The following is a 13361-nucleotide window of genomic DNA, read 5'->3' on the forward strand; positions in this document are numbered from 1 at the left end:
TGTAATAAGTACACTTTGTAGGACTCAACAAAAGAAGAATGGTCCATGCAACTTGATGGCAAAGCCTACTTCCTGACAACAACAAACTGAAATCAATGCAGATTTGCAAATGACAGTCAAAAGTGAAGGAAAAATAAATATAATTACTGGACATCATAGTTTTTATCAGCTCACAAATCTCTCTCTCTCTCTCTCTCTCTCTCTCTCTCTCTTTCTCTCAGTAGACGTCTTCATTTAGAGTAATAAATTGCATCTTTACAGGAAGAAAACAGATGCCAGAAACTAATTGACGTGCTGCCAATTAGTTTTCAATCAGCATCATCCTGAGTACTCCGGGGGGCCGCCTCAAATGTACCGGTGTTGTGAAAGCGTTTGTGAAAAATGCTATCAGGCCTGTCATAGTTTTTTTAATCTAATTTATTCAAATCCCTCGGCTTTTTCCCGAGAAGGAGACGCAATGATGCTAAGACCTGAGATCACTCTTGTCAGTCTTTGGGCTTCGATGACACGGAACAAGCTTCTATTCTCGTGCAAGTAAAGCTGCCAACAAAACACGGTTTCATAGTTGGTAATAGCCTGCGATTTTCATAAAATGCAATTACACTACACACCAAATAATAACATTATCAGTTTGTGTCTTTCAAGTGAAGTGAATTATATTTATATGGCGCTTTTCTCAAGAGACTCAAAGCGCTTTTTCATAGTGAAACCCAATATCTAAGTTACATTTAAACCAGTGTGGGCGGCACTGGGAGAAAGTGGGTAAAGTGTCTTGCCCAAGGACACAACGGCAGTGACTAGGATGGCGGAAACGGGGATCGAACCTGGAACCTTCAAGTTGCTGGCACGGCCACTCCACCAACCGAGCTATACCGCCCCACAGTGAGAATAAAGAGAGAATTAATCTTTAAGACAAACACTTGGAATTACACATGTCGATCGAACCCTAGTGGTTCGGTGAGTCGGCCTCAGGGGTTCGGCGGAGCCAGTCAAGACACACCCTTCTCATCCATAATTGCCAACCTTGAGACCTCCGAATTCGGGAGATAAGGTGGGGGTTGGGGGGGGGGGGTGTATTGTGGATCCCGGAAGAGTTAGTGCTGCAAGGAGTTCTGGGTATTTGTTCTATTGTTTTACGGTGAAGATTTTCTCCCGAAATATATTTGTCATTCTTGTTTGGTGTGGTGCATATTTGTAACAGTGTTAAAGTTGTTTGTACAGCCTTTATGGCTGTTGACCAAGTATGCCTTGGATTCACTTATGTGTGTGTAAAAGCCACATAAATGATGTGAATGCGCCGACACGCCGTTTGTATGGAGGAAAAGCGGACGTGACGACATGTTGTAGAGGACGCTAAAGGAGAATGGTTGCCCCGGGAATATTTCGGGTTTATGTTGTGTTACGATGCAGATTATCTCCCGAAATATGTTTGTCGTTCTTGTTTGGTGTGGGTTCACAGTGTGGCGCATATTTGTGACGGTGTTAAAGTTTTTTATACGGCCACCCTCAGTGTGACCTGTATGGCTGATGACAAGGTATGGCTTGCATTCACTTATGCGTGTGTAAAAAGCCGCATATATCATGTGGCTTGTCCGGCACGCTGTTTGTATGGAGGAAAAGCGGACTTGACAACAGGTTGTAGAGGACGCTAAAGGCAGAGGCTTTAAAGCACGTCCCCAATAAGGTTGTCTAGGTGGAAAACGGCAGAAATCCGGGAGAATGGTTGCCCCGGCAGATTTTCAGGGGGGGCACTGAAATTCGGGAGTCACCCGCAAAAACTTGGGAGGGTTGGCAAGTATGGCCCCACCCACACCCCAAAATGCCTGCATAGCCCTGGTAATCAAACTATAAATGTGACATCTATAAACCCCGTTTCCATATGAGTTGGGAAATTGTGTTAGATGTAAATATAAACGGAATACAATGAATTGCAAATCCTTTTCAACCCATATTCAATTGAATGCACTACAAAGACAAGATCCAAAGTTCCACGACCAGGACGAAAACCACACTGTTCCTCCTGAATCCGAGGTTCGACTATCCGGCGTAGCCTCCTCTCCAGTACACTTGAATAAACCTTACCGGGAAGGCTGAGGAGTGTCATCCCACGATAGTTGGAACACACCCTCCGGTCCCCCTTCTTAAAGAGAGGAACCACAAACCCGGTCTGCCAATCCAGTGGTACTGCCCCCGATGTCCACGCGATGCTGCAGAGTCTTGTCAACCAAGACAGCCCCACAGCATCCAGAGCCTTAAAGAATTCCGGGCGGATCTCATCCACCCCTGGGGCCTTGCCACCGAGGAGCTTTTTAACTACCTCAGCAGATTCCCCAGGCACTGCTTCCTCATAGGAAGACGTGTTGGTGGGATTGAGGAGGTCTTCGAAGTATTCCTTCCACCTATCCACAACATCCGCAGTTGAGGTCAGCAGAACACCATCCGCACCATACACGGTGTTGATAGCGCACTGCTTCCCCTTTCTGAGGCGGCGGATGGTGGTCCGGAATCGCTTCGAAGCCATCCGAAAGTCGTTTTCCATGGTTTCCCCAAATTCCTCCCATGTTCGATTGTTTGCCTCCGTGACCGCTGAAGCTGCACACCGCTCGGCCTGTCGGTACCTGTCCACTGCCTCCAAAGTCCTAAGAGCCAAAAGAACCCGTTAGGACTCCTTCTTCAGCTTGACGGCATCCCTCACCGCTGGTGTCCACCACGGGTTTTAGGATTACCGCCCCGACAGGCACCAACTACCTAGCAGCCACAGCTCCAATCAGCCGCCTCGACAATAGAGGTGCGGAACATGGTCGACTCGGTTTCAATGTCCAGCACCTCCCTGGTGACATTTTCAAAGTTCTTCTGGAGGTGGGAATTGAAACTTTCTCTGACAGGAGACTCTGCCAGATGTTCCCAGCAGACCCTCACAATGCGTTTGGGCCTGCCAGGTCTGTCCGGCATCCTCCCCCACCATCGCAGCCAACTCCCCACCAGGTGGTGATCGGTAGAAAGCTCCGCCCCTCTCTTCATCCGTGTGTCCAAAACATGAGGCCGCAAATCCGATGACACGACTACAAAGTCGATCATGGAACTGCGGCCTAGGGTGTCCTGGTGCCAAGTGCACATATTGACACCCTTATGTTTGAACATGGTGTTTGTTATGGACAAACTGTGACGAGCACAAAAGTCCAATAACAAAACACCACTCGGGTTCAGATCCGGGCGGCCATTCTTCCCAATCACGCCTCTCCAGGTTTCACTGTCGTTGCCAACATGAGCGTTGAAGTCCCCCAGTAGAACGAGGGAATCACCCGGGGAGCACTTTCCAGTACTCCGTCGAGTGTACCCAAAAAGGGTGGGTACTCTGAACTGCTGTTTGGTGCGTAAGCACAAACAACAGTCAGGACCCGTCCCCCCACCCGAAGGTGGAGGGAGGTTACCCTTTCGTCCACCGGGTTGAACTCCAACGTGCAGGCTTTGAGCCGGGGGGCAACAAGAATTGCCACCCCAGCCCGTTGCCTCTCACTGCCAGCAACGCCTGAGTGGAAGAGAGTCCAGCCCCTCTCGAGAGCCCTTGCTGTGCGTCGAAGTGAGTCCGACTATATCCAGCCGGAACTTCTCCACTTCGCGCACTAGCTCAGGCTCTTTCCCCCCCAGTGAGGTGACGTTCCATGTCCCAAGAGCTAGCTTCTGTAGCCAAGGATTGGACCGCCAAGTGCCCTGCCTTCGACTGCTGCCCAGCTCACATTGCACCCGACCTCTATGGCCCCTGTTATGGATGGTGAGCCCATTGGAGGGGTGACCCACGTTGCCTCTACGGGCTGTGCCCTGTGGGGCCTCAGCAGGGTCCTTGAGGGTGCATGAAAGTTTGCCCAACCAGTCTACATGTGCTTTTTGGACTTGGAGAAGGCATTCGACCGTTTCCCTCGGGAAGTCCTGTGCGGAGTGCTCAGAGAGTATGGGGTATCAGACTGTCTGATTGTGGCGGTCCGCTTGGTCCATGGGAGACAGGTCTGGACTGCAAGCAGGCCAGGAGAGTACCCGCACTCGTTTTTTATGAAGCCACGCTGTTGTAACACTTGTCTTGCTGAAATAAACAGGGACGTCCATAATAACGTTGCTTGGATGACAACATAAGTTGCTCCAAAACCTGTATGGACCTTTCAGCATTAATGGTGCCTTCACAGATGTGTAAGTTACCCATGCCTTGGGCACTAATACACCCCCATACATTCACAGATGCTGCCTTTTGAACTGTGCGCCTATAACAATCCGATTGGTTGTTTACCTCTTTGTTCTGGAGGACATCACGTCCTCTGTTTTCAAATATAATTTGAAATGTGGACTCGTCAGACCACAGAACACCTTTCCACTTTCCATCAGTCCATCTTAGGTGAGCTCGGGCCCAGCCAAGCCGGCGGCAGTTCAGGATATTGTTGATAAATGGGTTTGGCTTTGCATAGTAGAGTTTTTACTTGCACTTACAGATGTAGCGACCAACTCTAGTTATTGACAGTAGTTTTATGAAGTGTTCCTGAGCCCATGTGGTGATATCCTTTACACAATGATGTCGGTTGTTGATGCAATACCGCCTGAGGGATCAAAGGTCCATAATATTATCGCTTACGTGCAGTGATTTCTCCAGATTCTCTGAACTTTTTGATGATTTTACGGACCGTAGATGGTAAAATCCCTAAATTCCTTGCAATAGCTTGTTGAGAAATGTTGTTCTAAATCTGTTCGACAATTTGCATTCAAAGTGGTGACCCTCACCCCATCCTTGTTTGTGAATTACTTAGCATTTCATGGAAGCTGCTTTTATACCCAATCATGGCACCCAACTTTTCTCAATTAGCCTGCACACCTGTGGGATGTTCCATATAAGTGTTTGATGAGCATTCCTCAACTTTATCAGTATTTATTGCCAGCTTTCCCAACTTCTTTGTTATGTGTTGCTGGCATCAAATTCTAAAGTTAATGATTATTTGCAACAAAAAAAAATGTTTATCAGTTTGAACCCCAAATATTTTGTCTTTGTAGCATATTCAACTGAATATAGATAGATAGATAGATAGATAGATGGATAGATGGATGGATAGATAGTACTTTATTGATTCCTTCAGGAGAGTTCCTTCAGGAAAATAAAAATTCCAGCAGCAGTGTACAGAGTTGAGATAAAGTTAAATAAAAGTAAAAAGTAAATAATGGGGGTTTAAATGGAAACAAAATAGAGAAATATTACAATAAGAATAAAAAATAAAAAGCAACAATGGGAATAAAAATATAACAGTAAAATAAGAATATAACAAGACAAAGTAGGCAGTAGTGACCATGTTATGAAAACGTATTGAATATGGGTTGAAAATGATTTGCAAATCATTCTATTCCGTTTATATTTACATCTAACACAATTTCCCAACTCTTATGGAAACGGGGTTTGTATTAAACAGACAAGAAGCAAGGAACCATGCAGAGACAGAGTTCAATTTAGCTCATGAGGAGAACGCATGGAGCTGCACACTTAGTCACAGTCTCGCCCTACGCTCTAAGTTTCAGCTCCCGCGTTTGCTTTTTATTCAGAGTTCTATAGTTAACATCACTGAGGCCGCCTCTAAAAGGAGGAGTGGTCACATATATTATGCAAAGCAGGTCCAATTTAATAAATCAGAAACTGAAGACATAGTGCTTTATTTTACTTCTTTATCTATTTTTTTCAACCAAAAATGCATTGCTCTGATTAGGGGGTACTTGAATTAAAAAAATATTCACAGGGGGTACATCACTGAAAAAAGGTTGAGAACCACTGCTCTAGATTACGATTCAGAAAATGTGTTACAAACTATAGACAACTGGTTGAATGCACGGCACACGGATAGTAGCATGATCGTATGAATGTGCAGAAAACGATTGTCTCTGTTGGTAAAAGCTTCACATGCACGCAATATCCTCATTTAAATAAGGTGGTCTGCATCACTTTTCAATTGCACACCCGGTCTTAGTAGATCACATGCAACGCACCCACCCATAGTACAAGCTATTTTTTTTTTTTTTTTGATCACGCTGTCTAGCGCGTGCAATGATAATAATCCAGCCTAGAGTGGAGGAACAAGCAGGTCTAAATAGCAGCTGGCTGATTGACACCAGGTGTTGCCCCGTGCCAATCAGCCACAGCTGGGGGGAAACAACATTCAGGGATAACAGCAGGAAATAAAGACAAAATAAGAGCGCTGACAGGAAATAAGACAAACACAGGAAAAGTTAAAACATGACCAAAATGTCTGGTACAAACCTGACAGTAGCACCCCTTCTAAAAACGGATACCAGACGTACCAGAAAACCACCTCCCCCCCAAAAAACAGTCCAAAGTCAAGGGAGGGTGGAGGGATGACTAGGCGGTGGGCCGCCAGGCCGGGTGTCCCCGCAAACTGCGGGGAAGAGTCAGGTGGCGACGGCGAGTTGAACGCCGCTGCAATTGGCGAGGCGGTCGCCCGTGAAACGACCACATCTGTGGCCAACAAGAGTATGGCGGCGCCCTCTACTGGCCCATCAGGGAGGATGGTGGTGGTGCCCCCTGCTGCTGGCCCACCGGACAGGATAGTGGTGGCGACCCCTGCTGGCCCACTGGACAGCATGGTGGTGATGACCCCTGCTGGCCCAACGGACAGGATGGTGGTGGCGGTGGATTTCTTTGTTTTTATTACAAATATTATTAATACAAAATATTTTCTTATTTTGGTTGAAAACGTTTTAAAATAGTCAAAAAAAATGTTTCCCCTCAGATTTACTTTCTACAGTTGGGACACAGCATAAGAAAAAAAAGTAATGTATTTAAATGCTGTCAAAATTAAGGCAAATCATTCACAAAGTGTATTTCTGTAGTAAGTGATGATACAGGAGTTTTGGAACTGATTCCCTGGTAAATGGGTTCTACCGTATTTTTCGGAATATAAGTCGCAGTTTTTTTCATAGTTTGGCAGGGGGACTTATACTCAGGAGCGACGTATGTGTGAAATTATTAACACATTACCATAAAATATCAAATAATAGTATTTAGCTCATTCACGTAAGAGACTAGACGTATAAGATTTAATGGGATTTAGAATATAGGAGTGACAGATTGTTTGGTAAACTTACAGTTGAGATCAAAATTATTCTACCCCCACACAATTGGTGTTTAAGCAAGTTGGACATTTATTCCGTATTTTGTTTATAGTCATATCAAATAGAGATGTGTCAAATAGACAAATGCAACTTAAATTGTAACACTGTATTTTACAAAATACCAAAAAAGGACATTTTTCTTAATATTTCATTGACAACATGATTCAACCCCCTAGTTACATGCATCTTTAGTACTTAGTAGAACACCCTTTGGCAGTATTTACATCCTTCAAATGTGATACATAACCGGACACAAGCTTCTTGCAACCATCTACAGGTATTTTAGCCCATTCCTCTTGGGCAAAGGCCTCCAGTTCATTCATATTCTTGGGCTTGCGTGCTGCAACTGCCTTCTTCAAGTCCCACCACAGGTTTTCTATAGGATTTAGGTCTGGCGACTGTGAAGGCCACTCCATAGTCTTCCAGTCCTTCTTCTGCAACCACTCTGATATTGATTTGGAGGTATGCTTGGGATCGTTGTCCTGTTGGAAGGTCCAACGTCTCCCAAGCCTCATCTTCGTCACTGACTTCATGACATTTGCAGCTAATATATCTTGGTAGGAAATAGAATTCATAATGCCTTGAACGCGCTGGAGATTCCCGGTACCTGAGGCAGAGAAACAGCCCCAGAGCATGATTAACCCCCCACCATGCTCAACAGTAGGCGAGGTGTTCTTCTCTTTGTAAGTTTCATTTTTTCTCCTCCAGACATAACGTTGATTCATAGGCCCAAAGAGTTCCAGTTTTGTCTCATCACTCCATAGAACAGTTTCCCAAAACCTTTGGGGTTTGTCCAGATGATTTTTGGCATACTGGAGTCTATTTTACTTGTGCCTGGTAGTCAGAAGTGGGGTGCGCCTGGTAGTTCTGGCATGGAGGCTTTCATCTCGTAGTGCGCGCCTTATTGTCTGGGACGAAACCTGCGTTCCCCCCTCTGCAATGGCCTGTTGTAATTCCTCAGCTGTTACCCGGGGGTTTTTCACCACTGTACGCACACAGCATCCTCTTTCTACCATACCCAGGTAGTGTTTCCACTGTGCCTTAAGCTTTAAACTTGCGAATTATGCTCCCAACTGTGTCTGTTGGAATGTGTAATGTCTTTGCTATTTTCTTATATCCATATCCTTTCTTATAAAAAGAAATTACCTCCTCTCTTGACTTCTTTGACCACTCCCTGGACTTCAACATGTTGCAAATACACCATTGACCATCTACAAGAAGCTGAGCGTCACAGGCTTTTTCAATCAGTTTAATTGTTGCTCGTTATGGTTCTAATCACATCTACAGGTGTTTTCAACACCTGATTGAAAAGACCCTATTCAAGTTCTGTTCTTAAGAGTTATGATCTTCAAGGGGTTGAATAATTTTGTCAATGAAATATTAAGAGAAATGACACTGTTTGGTATGTTACAAAATATAATGTTGTAATTCAAGTTGCATTTGTCTATTTAATGCATCTTTATTTGATATGACTATAAAGAAAATACGGAATAAATGTTCAACTTGCTATAACACCAAAATTGTGTGGGGGTTGAATAATTTTGATCACAACTGTACCTCCTCAATCCCACCAACATGTCTTCCTATGTGGAAGCGGTGCCTGGGGAATCTGTGGTGGGCTCCCCTTTTTCTGAGGATGAAGTTGCTGAGGTAGTTAAAAAGCTTGTCGGTGGCAAGGCCCCGGGGGTGGATGAGATCCGCCCAGAATTCCTTAAGGCTCTGGATGCTGTGGGACTGTCTTGGTTGACAAGATTCTGCGGAATTGCATGGACATCGGGGCGGTACCTCTGGATTGGCAAACCGAGGTGGTGGTTCCTCTCTTCAAGAAGTGTTCCAACTATCGTGGGATTACACTCCTCAGCCTTCCCGGTAAGGTTTATTCAGGTGTACTGGATAGGAGGCTACGCCGGATAGTCGAACCTCGGATTCAGGAGGAACAGTGTGGTTTTCGTCCTGGTCGTGGAACTGTGGACCAGCTCTATACTCTCGGCAGGGTCCTTGAGGGTGCATGGGAGTTTGCCCAACCATTATACATGTGCTTTGTGGACTTGGAGAAGGCATTCGACCGTGTCCCTCGGGAAGTCCTGTGGGGAGTGCTCAGAGATTATTGGGTATCAAACTGTCTGATTGTGGCGGTCCGCTCCCTGTACGATCAGTGTCAGAGATTGGTCCGCATTGCCGGCAGTAAGTCAGACACGTTTCTAGTAAGGGTTGGACTACGCCAAGGCTGCCATTTGTCACCGATTCTGTTCATAACTTTTATGGAAAGAATTTCTAGGCGCAGTCAAGGCATTAAGGGGATCCGGTTTGGTGGCTGCAGGATTAGGTCTCTGCTTTTTGCAGATGATGTGGTCCTAATGGCTTCATCCGGCCAGAATCTTCAACTGTCGCTGGATCGGTTCTTAGCCGAATGTGAAGCAACTGGGATTAGAATCAGCTCCTCCAAGTCCGAGTCAATGGTTCTCGCCCGGAAAAGGGTACAGTGCCATCTCCGGATTGGGGAGTAGACCCTGCCCAAGTGGAGGAGTTCAAGTACCTAAGGGTGAGGGAAGAGTGGATGGTGAGATCGACAGGTGGATCGGTACAGCATCTTCAGTAATAGGGACGCTCTATCGATCCGTTGTGGTGAAGAAGGAACTGAGCCGGAAGGCAAAGCTCTCAATTTACCGGTCGATGTACGTTCCCATCCTCACCTATGGTCATAAGCTTTGGGTTATAACCGAAAGGACAAGATCACGGGTACAAGCGGCCGAAAGGAGTTTCCTCTGCCGGGTGGTGGGGCTCTCCCTCAGAGACAGGGTGAGAAGCTCCTCCACATCGAGAGCCAGATGAGGTGGTTCAGGCATCTGGTCAGGATGCCACCCGAACGCCTCCCTCGGGAGGTGTTTAGGGCACGTCCAAACGGTAGGAGGCCACGGGGAAGACCCAGGACATGTTGGGAAGACTATGTCTCCCGGCTGGCCTGGGAACGCCTCGGGATCCCCCGGGAAGAGCTGGACAAAGCTGGGGAGAGGAAAGTCTGGGCTTTCCTGCTTAGGCTGCTGCCCCCGCGACCCGACCTCTGATAAGCGGAAGAAGATGGCTGGATGTGGAATAAAAAGTCAATCCTATCCTATCGACAGATATGCTTTTTTAGTCTGTAATTAAGGACACTTATTATATGTCTAACTTGTGCGCTATTTTGCGCTTGTGAGCCTGTAACCTACCATGTTTACCTTTTGTAAATGACTTGACTAAAATAGAAGAAAATACCAACCTTGTGTGCTTATTGGAGGAAATGTAGATGTTAACTGCCTGTCCACCTTTGCACAAGTCAACAAGCTGCAAAACTGCTTATATCGGACATATGGCACATTTGACATGCAGGCAAATATGAACACATACTGGTTTTATTGCTGATATTGGATCGGGAGACCCCTCTACTGTATAGTAGATATTCAGTGTATGAGAACACATTATGTACCATTAAAAAATGTATGTGCTTTCCAGAGTCCACCAAGGAGTGTAAATTGTACTTTATGTCCATCTGCTTATAGTCCATGCAGGGTGGATATGATTATGTCCATAAAAGTAGCTTCCAGACAGTAGCAGATCTGCACATCTGGATCAGCTCCGCCTAATTCCACTGCTGACTTCTGCGGTAAAGCAAGTTTAGTGCAGACGTCTGCAGAGCAGTCATGTGGTTTCTCCTTCAGATACTGTAAGCCTGACATGAAGAAACAACAAACGGTAACTAAATGACTGTGGTAGTAAATATAAATGCTTTTTTTTATGTGCTTACGAGCAATGAGAGGGTCGATGTCCCTGGCCTTAGTGGCCACGTCGGAGGCACAGACTTGCCCAACTTGTACGAGCAGCGCTGTCACGTCTTCATAGAGTGGAGGGAAGGCCTGGCAGAAAGCTACCAGGCACGGCAGTGTGGGCATGAAGAAGGCGAAGCGCTTGGCACGAGTCAACACTACAGAACACAAACACAACTTCATGTTGCCCTCACAGCCAATGGCCAGAAGGTGGGAGTAAAACGGCAATAATACATTTGACCTATTTGAACATTAAAGGGGTCATATTACAATGTGTTTTTCTATATTTTTAACATTTCCTTGTGAAGTAGAGTGAATATATATATTTTTATAGCACTTTTTTGTCTAGATACTCAAAGAAATTTACATGGTGACACACATTATCTACATTTTTAAGATACAGTTAAACAATGTTCTGAAAATTACCTTTAAAAAGTAATTATCATCCATCTATTATCTACCACTTATTCCCTTTCGGGGTCGTGGGGGGCGCTGGCGCCTATCTCAGCTACAATCCGGCGGAAGGCAGGTAATTAATTATAGTTAATTGATTAACAAATGGAATTACTCTTGAATAAATGTAATGAATTACTAGGGAAAGTAATTAATGCGTTATTTTAAATTAAAAAAAAAATACTTTTAAATATCCGGTATATGTAGTTGAGAGACGTTTCATATGACAACAAAGTGTGCATGTGATTTCAAAAGGCAGTGACATCATCGAGGGTTTTAGCAAAGCTGAGTTTGTCAGCTCTGAAAGTAGCTCTTTAGAATCTTTTCACTGGATTGTGTTTCCTCTGCTTAATAAAGAAATTAAATGTTCTTTGATGGCTTTCATATGTTTTGATCAACGGTGCATTCTTTGGATGGCAAGTCTGTCACTTAAATCATTAATTGGTTGTTCATCATTCCCATTATGTAGGTATGTGTGTAAAATACAAATAAAAAATTAATTTAAATGAAACAGTATAATTAGACATGTGATGTAAAGATGGTTTTAGTAATAGAAGCATAATTTTCATGTGATAAGTTTAAAAAAATGTATGATTCTTTTACCCCTGTGAAAATGCACTAGTTTATAGGTCAACCTCTTCAATACAAAGTCAATGATGCTCAAAATTTTAGGGTTGACCTTTTTGTTATAAACAATTTTAGGGGCGGTATGGCGTAGTGGGTAGAGCGGCCATGCCAGCAACCTGAGGGTTGCAGGTTCGCTTCCCACCTATGGACATCAAAGTCGCTGCCGTTGTGTCCTTGGGCAGGACACTTCACCCTTTGCCCCCGGTGCCGCTCACACCGGTGAATGAATGATGAATGAATGATTGGTGGTGGTCGGAGGGGCCGTAGGCGCAAACTGGTAGCCACGCTTCCGTCAGTCTACCCCAGGGCAGCTGTGGCTACTGATGTAGCTTACCACCACCAGGTGTGAATGAATGATGGGTTCCCACTTCTCTGTGAGCGCTTTGAGTATATAACAATAGAAAAGCGCGATATAAATCTAATCCATTATTATTATTATTATTAATTTGTAACTTTCTTCATATTTACCCTGTTTTTAAAAAGGCTGGTATTGTTGGAAATATTGTTAAACAAAGAAACAGAAAAATATGTTTCACAGTTAAGGTGTATTCTTATTTGATCAAATTCATAAAATTAAATGTAGGAAGGGACGCAAAATCTGCATAAACATGATTGGCCCGAATCGACTTGTGACGCGAGTCACATCACAGCAACCAGGAAGAGGAAGTCAGCGAGTCTAAAAAAAATCGTTGTGCGTATCTATCAATTTAAAATATATTTGGCAGACTCTCACATGTATAATTTATACTTTAAAAGGAATTCCAATGAAGGTTTCACTCATCTTAGATTTTTTGCAGGGGAGTTTTGTTGTGTGTAAACGTGTCAAATTTTGTATGAGCTTTGTGGTGCAAGTACATGTCCAATCGGAAAATTACGATGTTCTGGATAAACTAGGATATGTGGTCCACGTCATGAGTATAGGTGTAAAGTGGCCCGGTTGCTACTCACGATGGCGCATTCAAGAGTTAAACGCTCTCAGTGACCACAGCTGAGAGCCAGCCAGCGGCGAATACACACATAGTCTACATGTGCACAAGTTGTTGTCTGCTGTGTCACACAGTGATGGTGCCTCTTCTTATTTGATATCAAGTTTATTTTAGTGCGGCGCTGCTTGTTGCTTTCTCTAGTAAAAATATATTACCTGCGTTGAACTTGCTGCACCTATGACAGTCTTATTGTTGACATAAAACAACAACAAAAGTGTGCAACATTACATTAAGCTATTGCTAACGACATTGTTAGAGACCTAAAAGTAATTAATTAGATTACTCGTTACTAGTAAAAGTAACAGCGTTAGTATATAACGTCGTTATTACGAACACTGCATTT

General features: G+C 44.5%; 1 protein-coding gene across 1 annotated transcript in view; it reads right to left on the bottom strand.

Moving 5' to 3' along the window:
- Positions 1-10513: 10513 nt before the first annotated feature.
- Positions 10514-13361, bottom strand: part of ints2 (integrator complex subunit 2) — a 65063-nt gene continuing 62215 nt past the window's right edge. The window contains exons 24-25 of the mRNA XM_061898201.1: positions 10934-11110; positions 10514-10858 (exon numbers count right to left, since the gene is read on the bottom strand). Of these exons, the coding sequence (XP_061754185.1) occupies positions 10683-10858; positions 10934-11110 (353 nt within the window). The 3' untranslated portion in view covers positions 10514-10682. The remainder of the gene's footprint in view (positions 10859-10933; positions 11111-13361) is intronic.

This window comes from Nerophis ophidion, linkage group LG04, assembly GCF_033978795.1.
Source record: "Nerophis ophidion isolate RoL-2023_Sa linkage group LG04, RoL_Noph_v1.0, whole genome shotgun sequence".
Taxonomy (NCBI): Eukaryota; Metazoa; Chordata; class Actinopteri; order Syngnathiformes; family Syngnathidae; genus Nerophis; species Nerophis ophidion.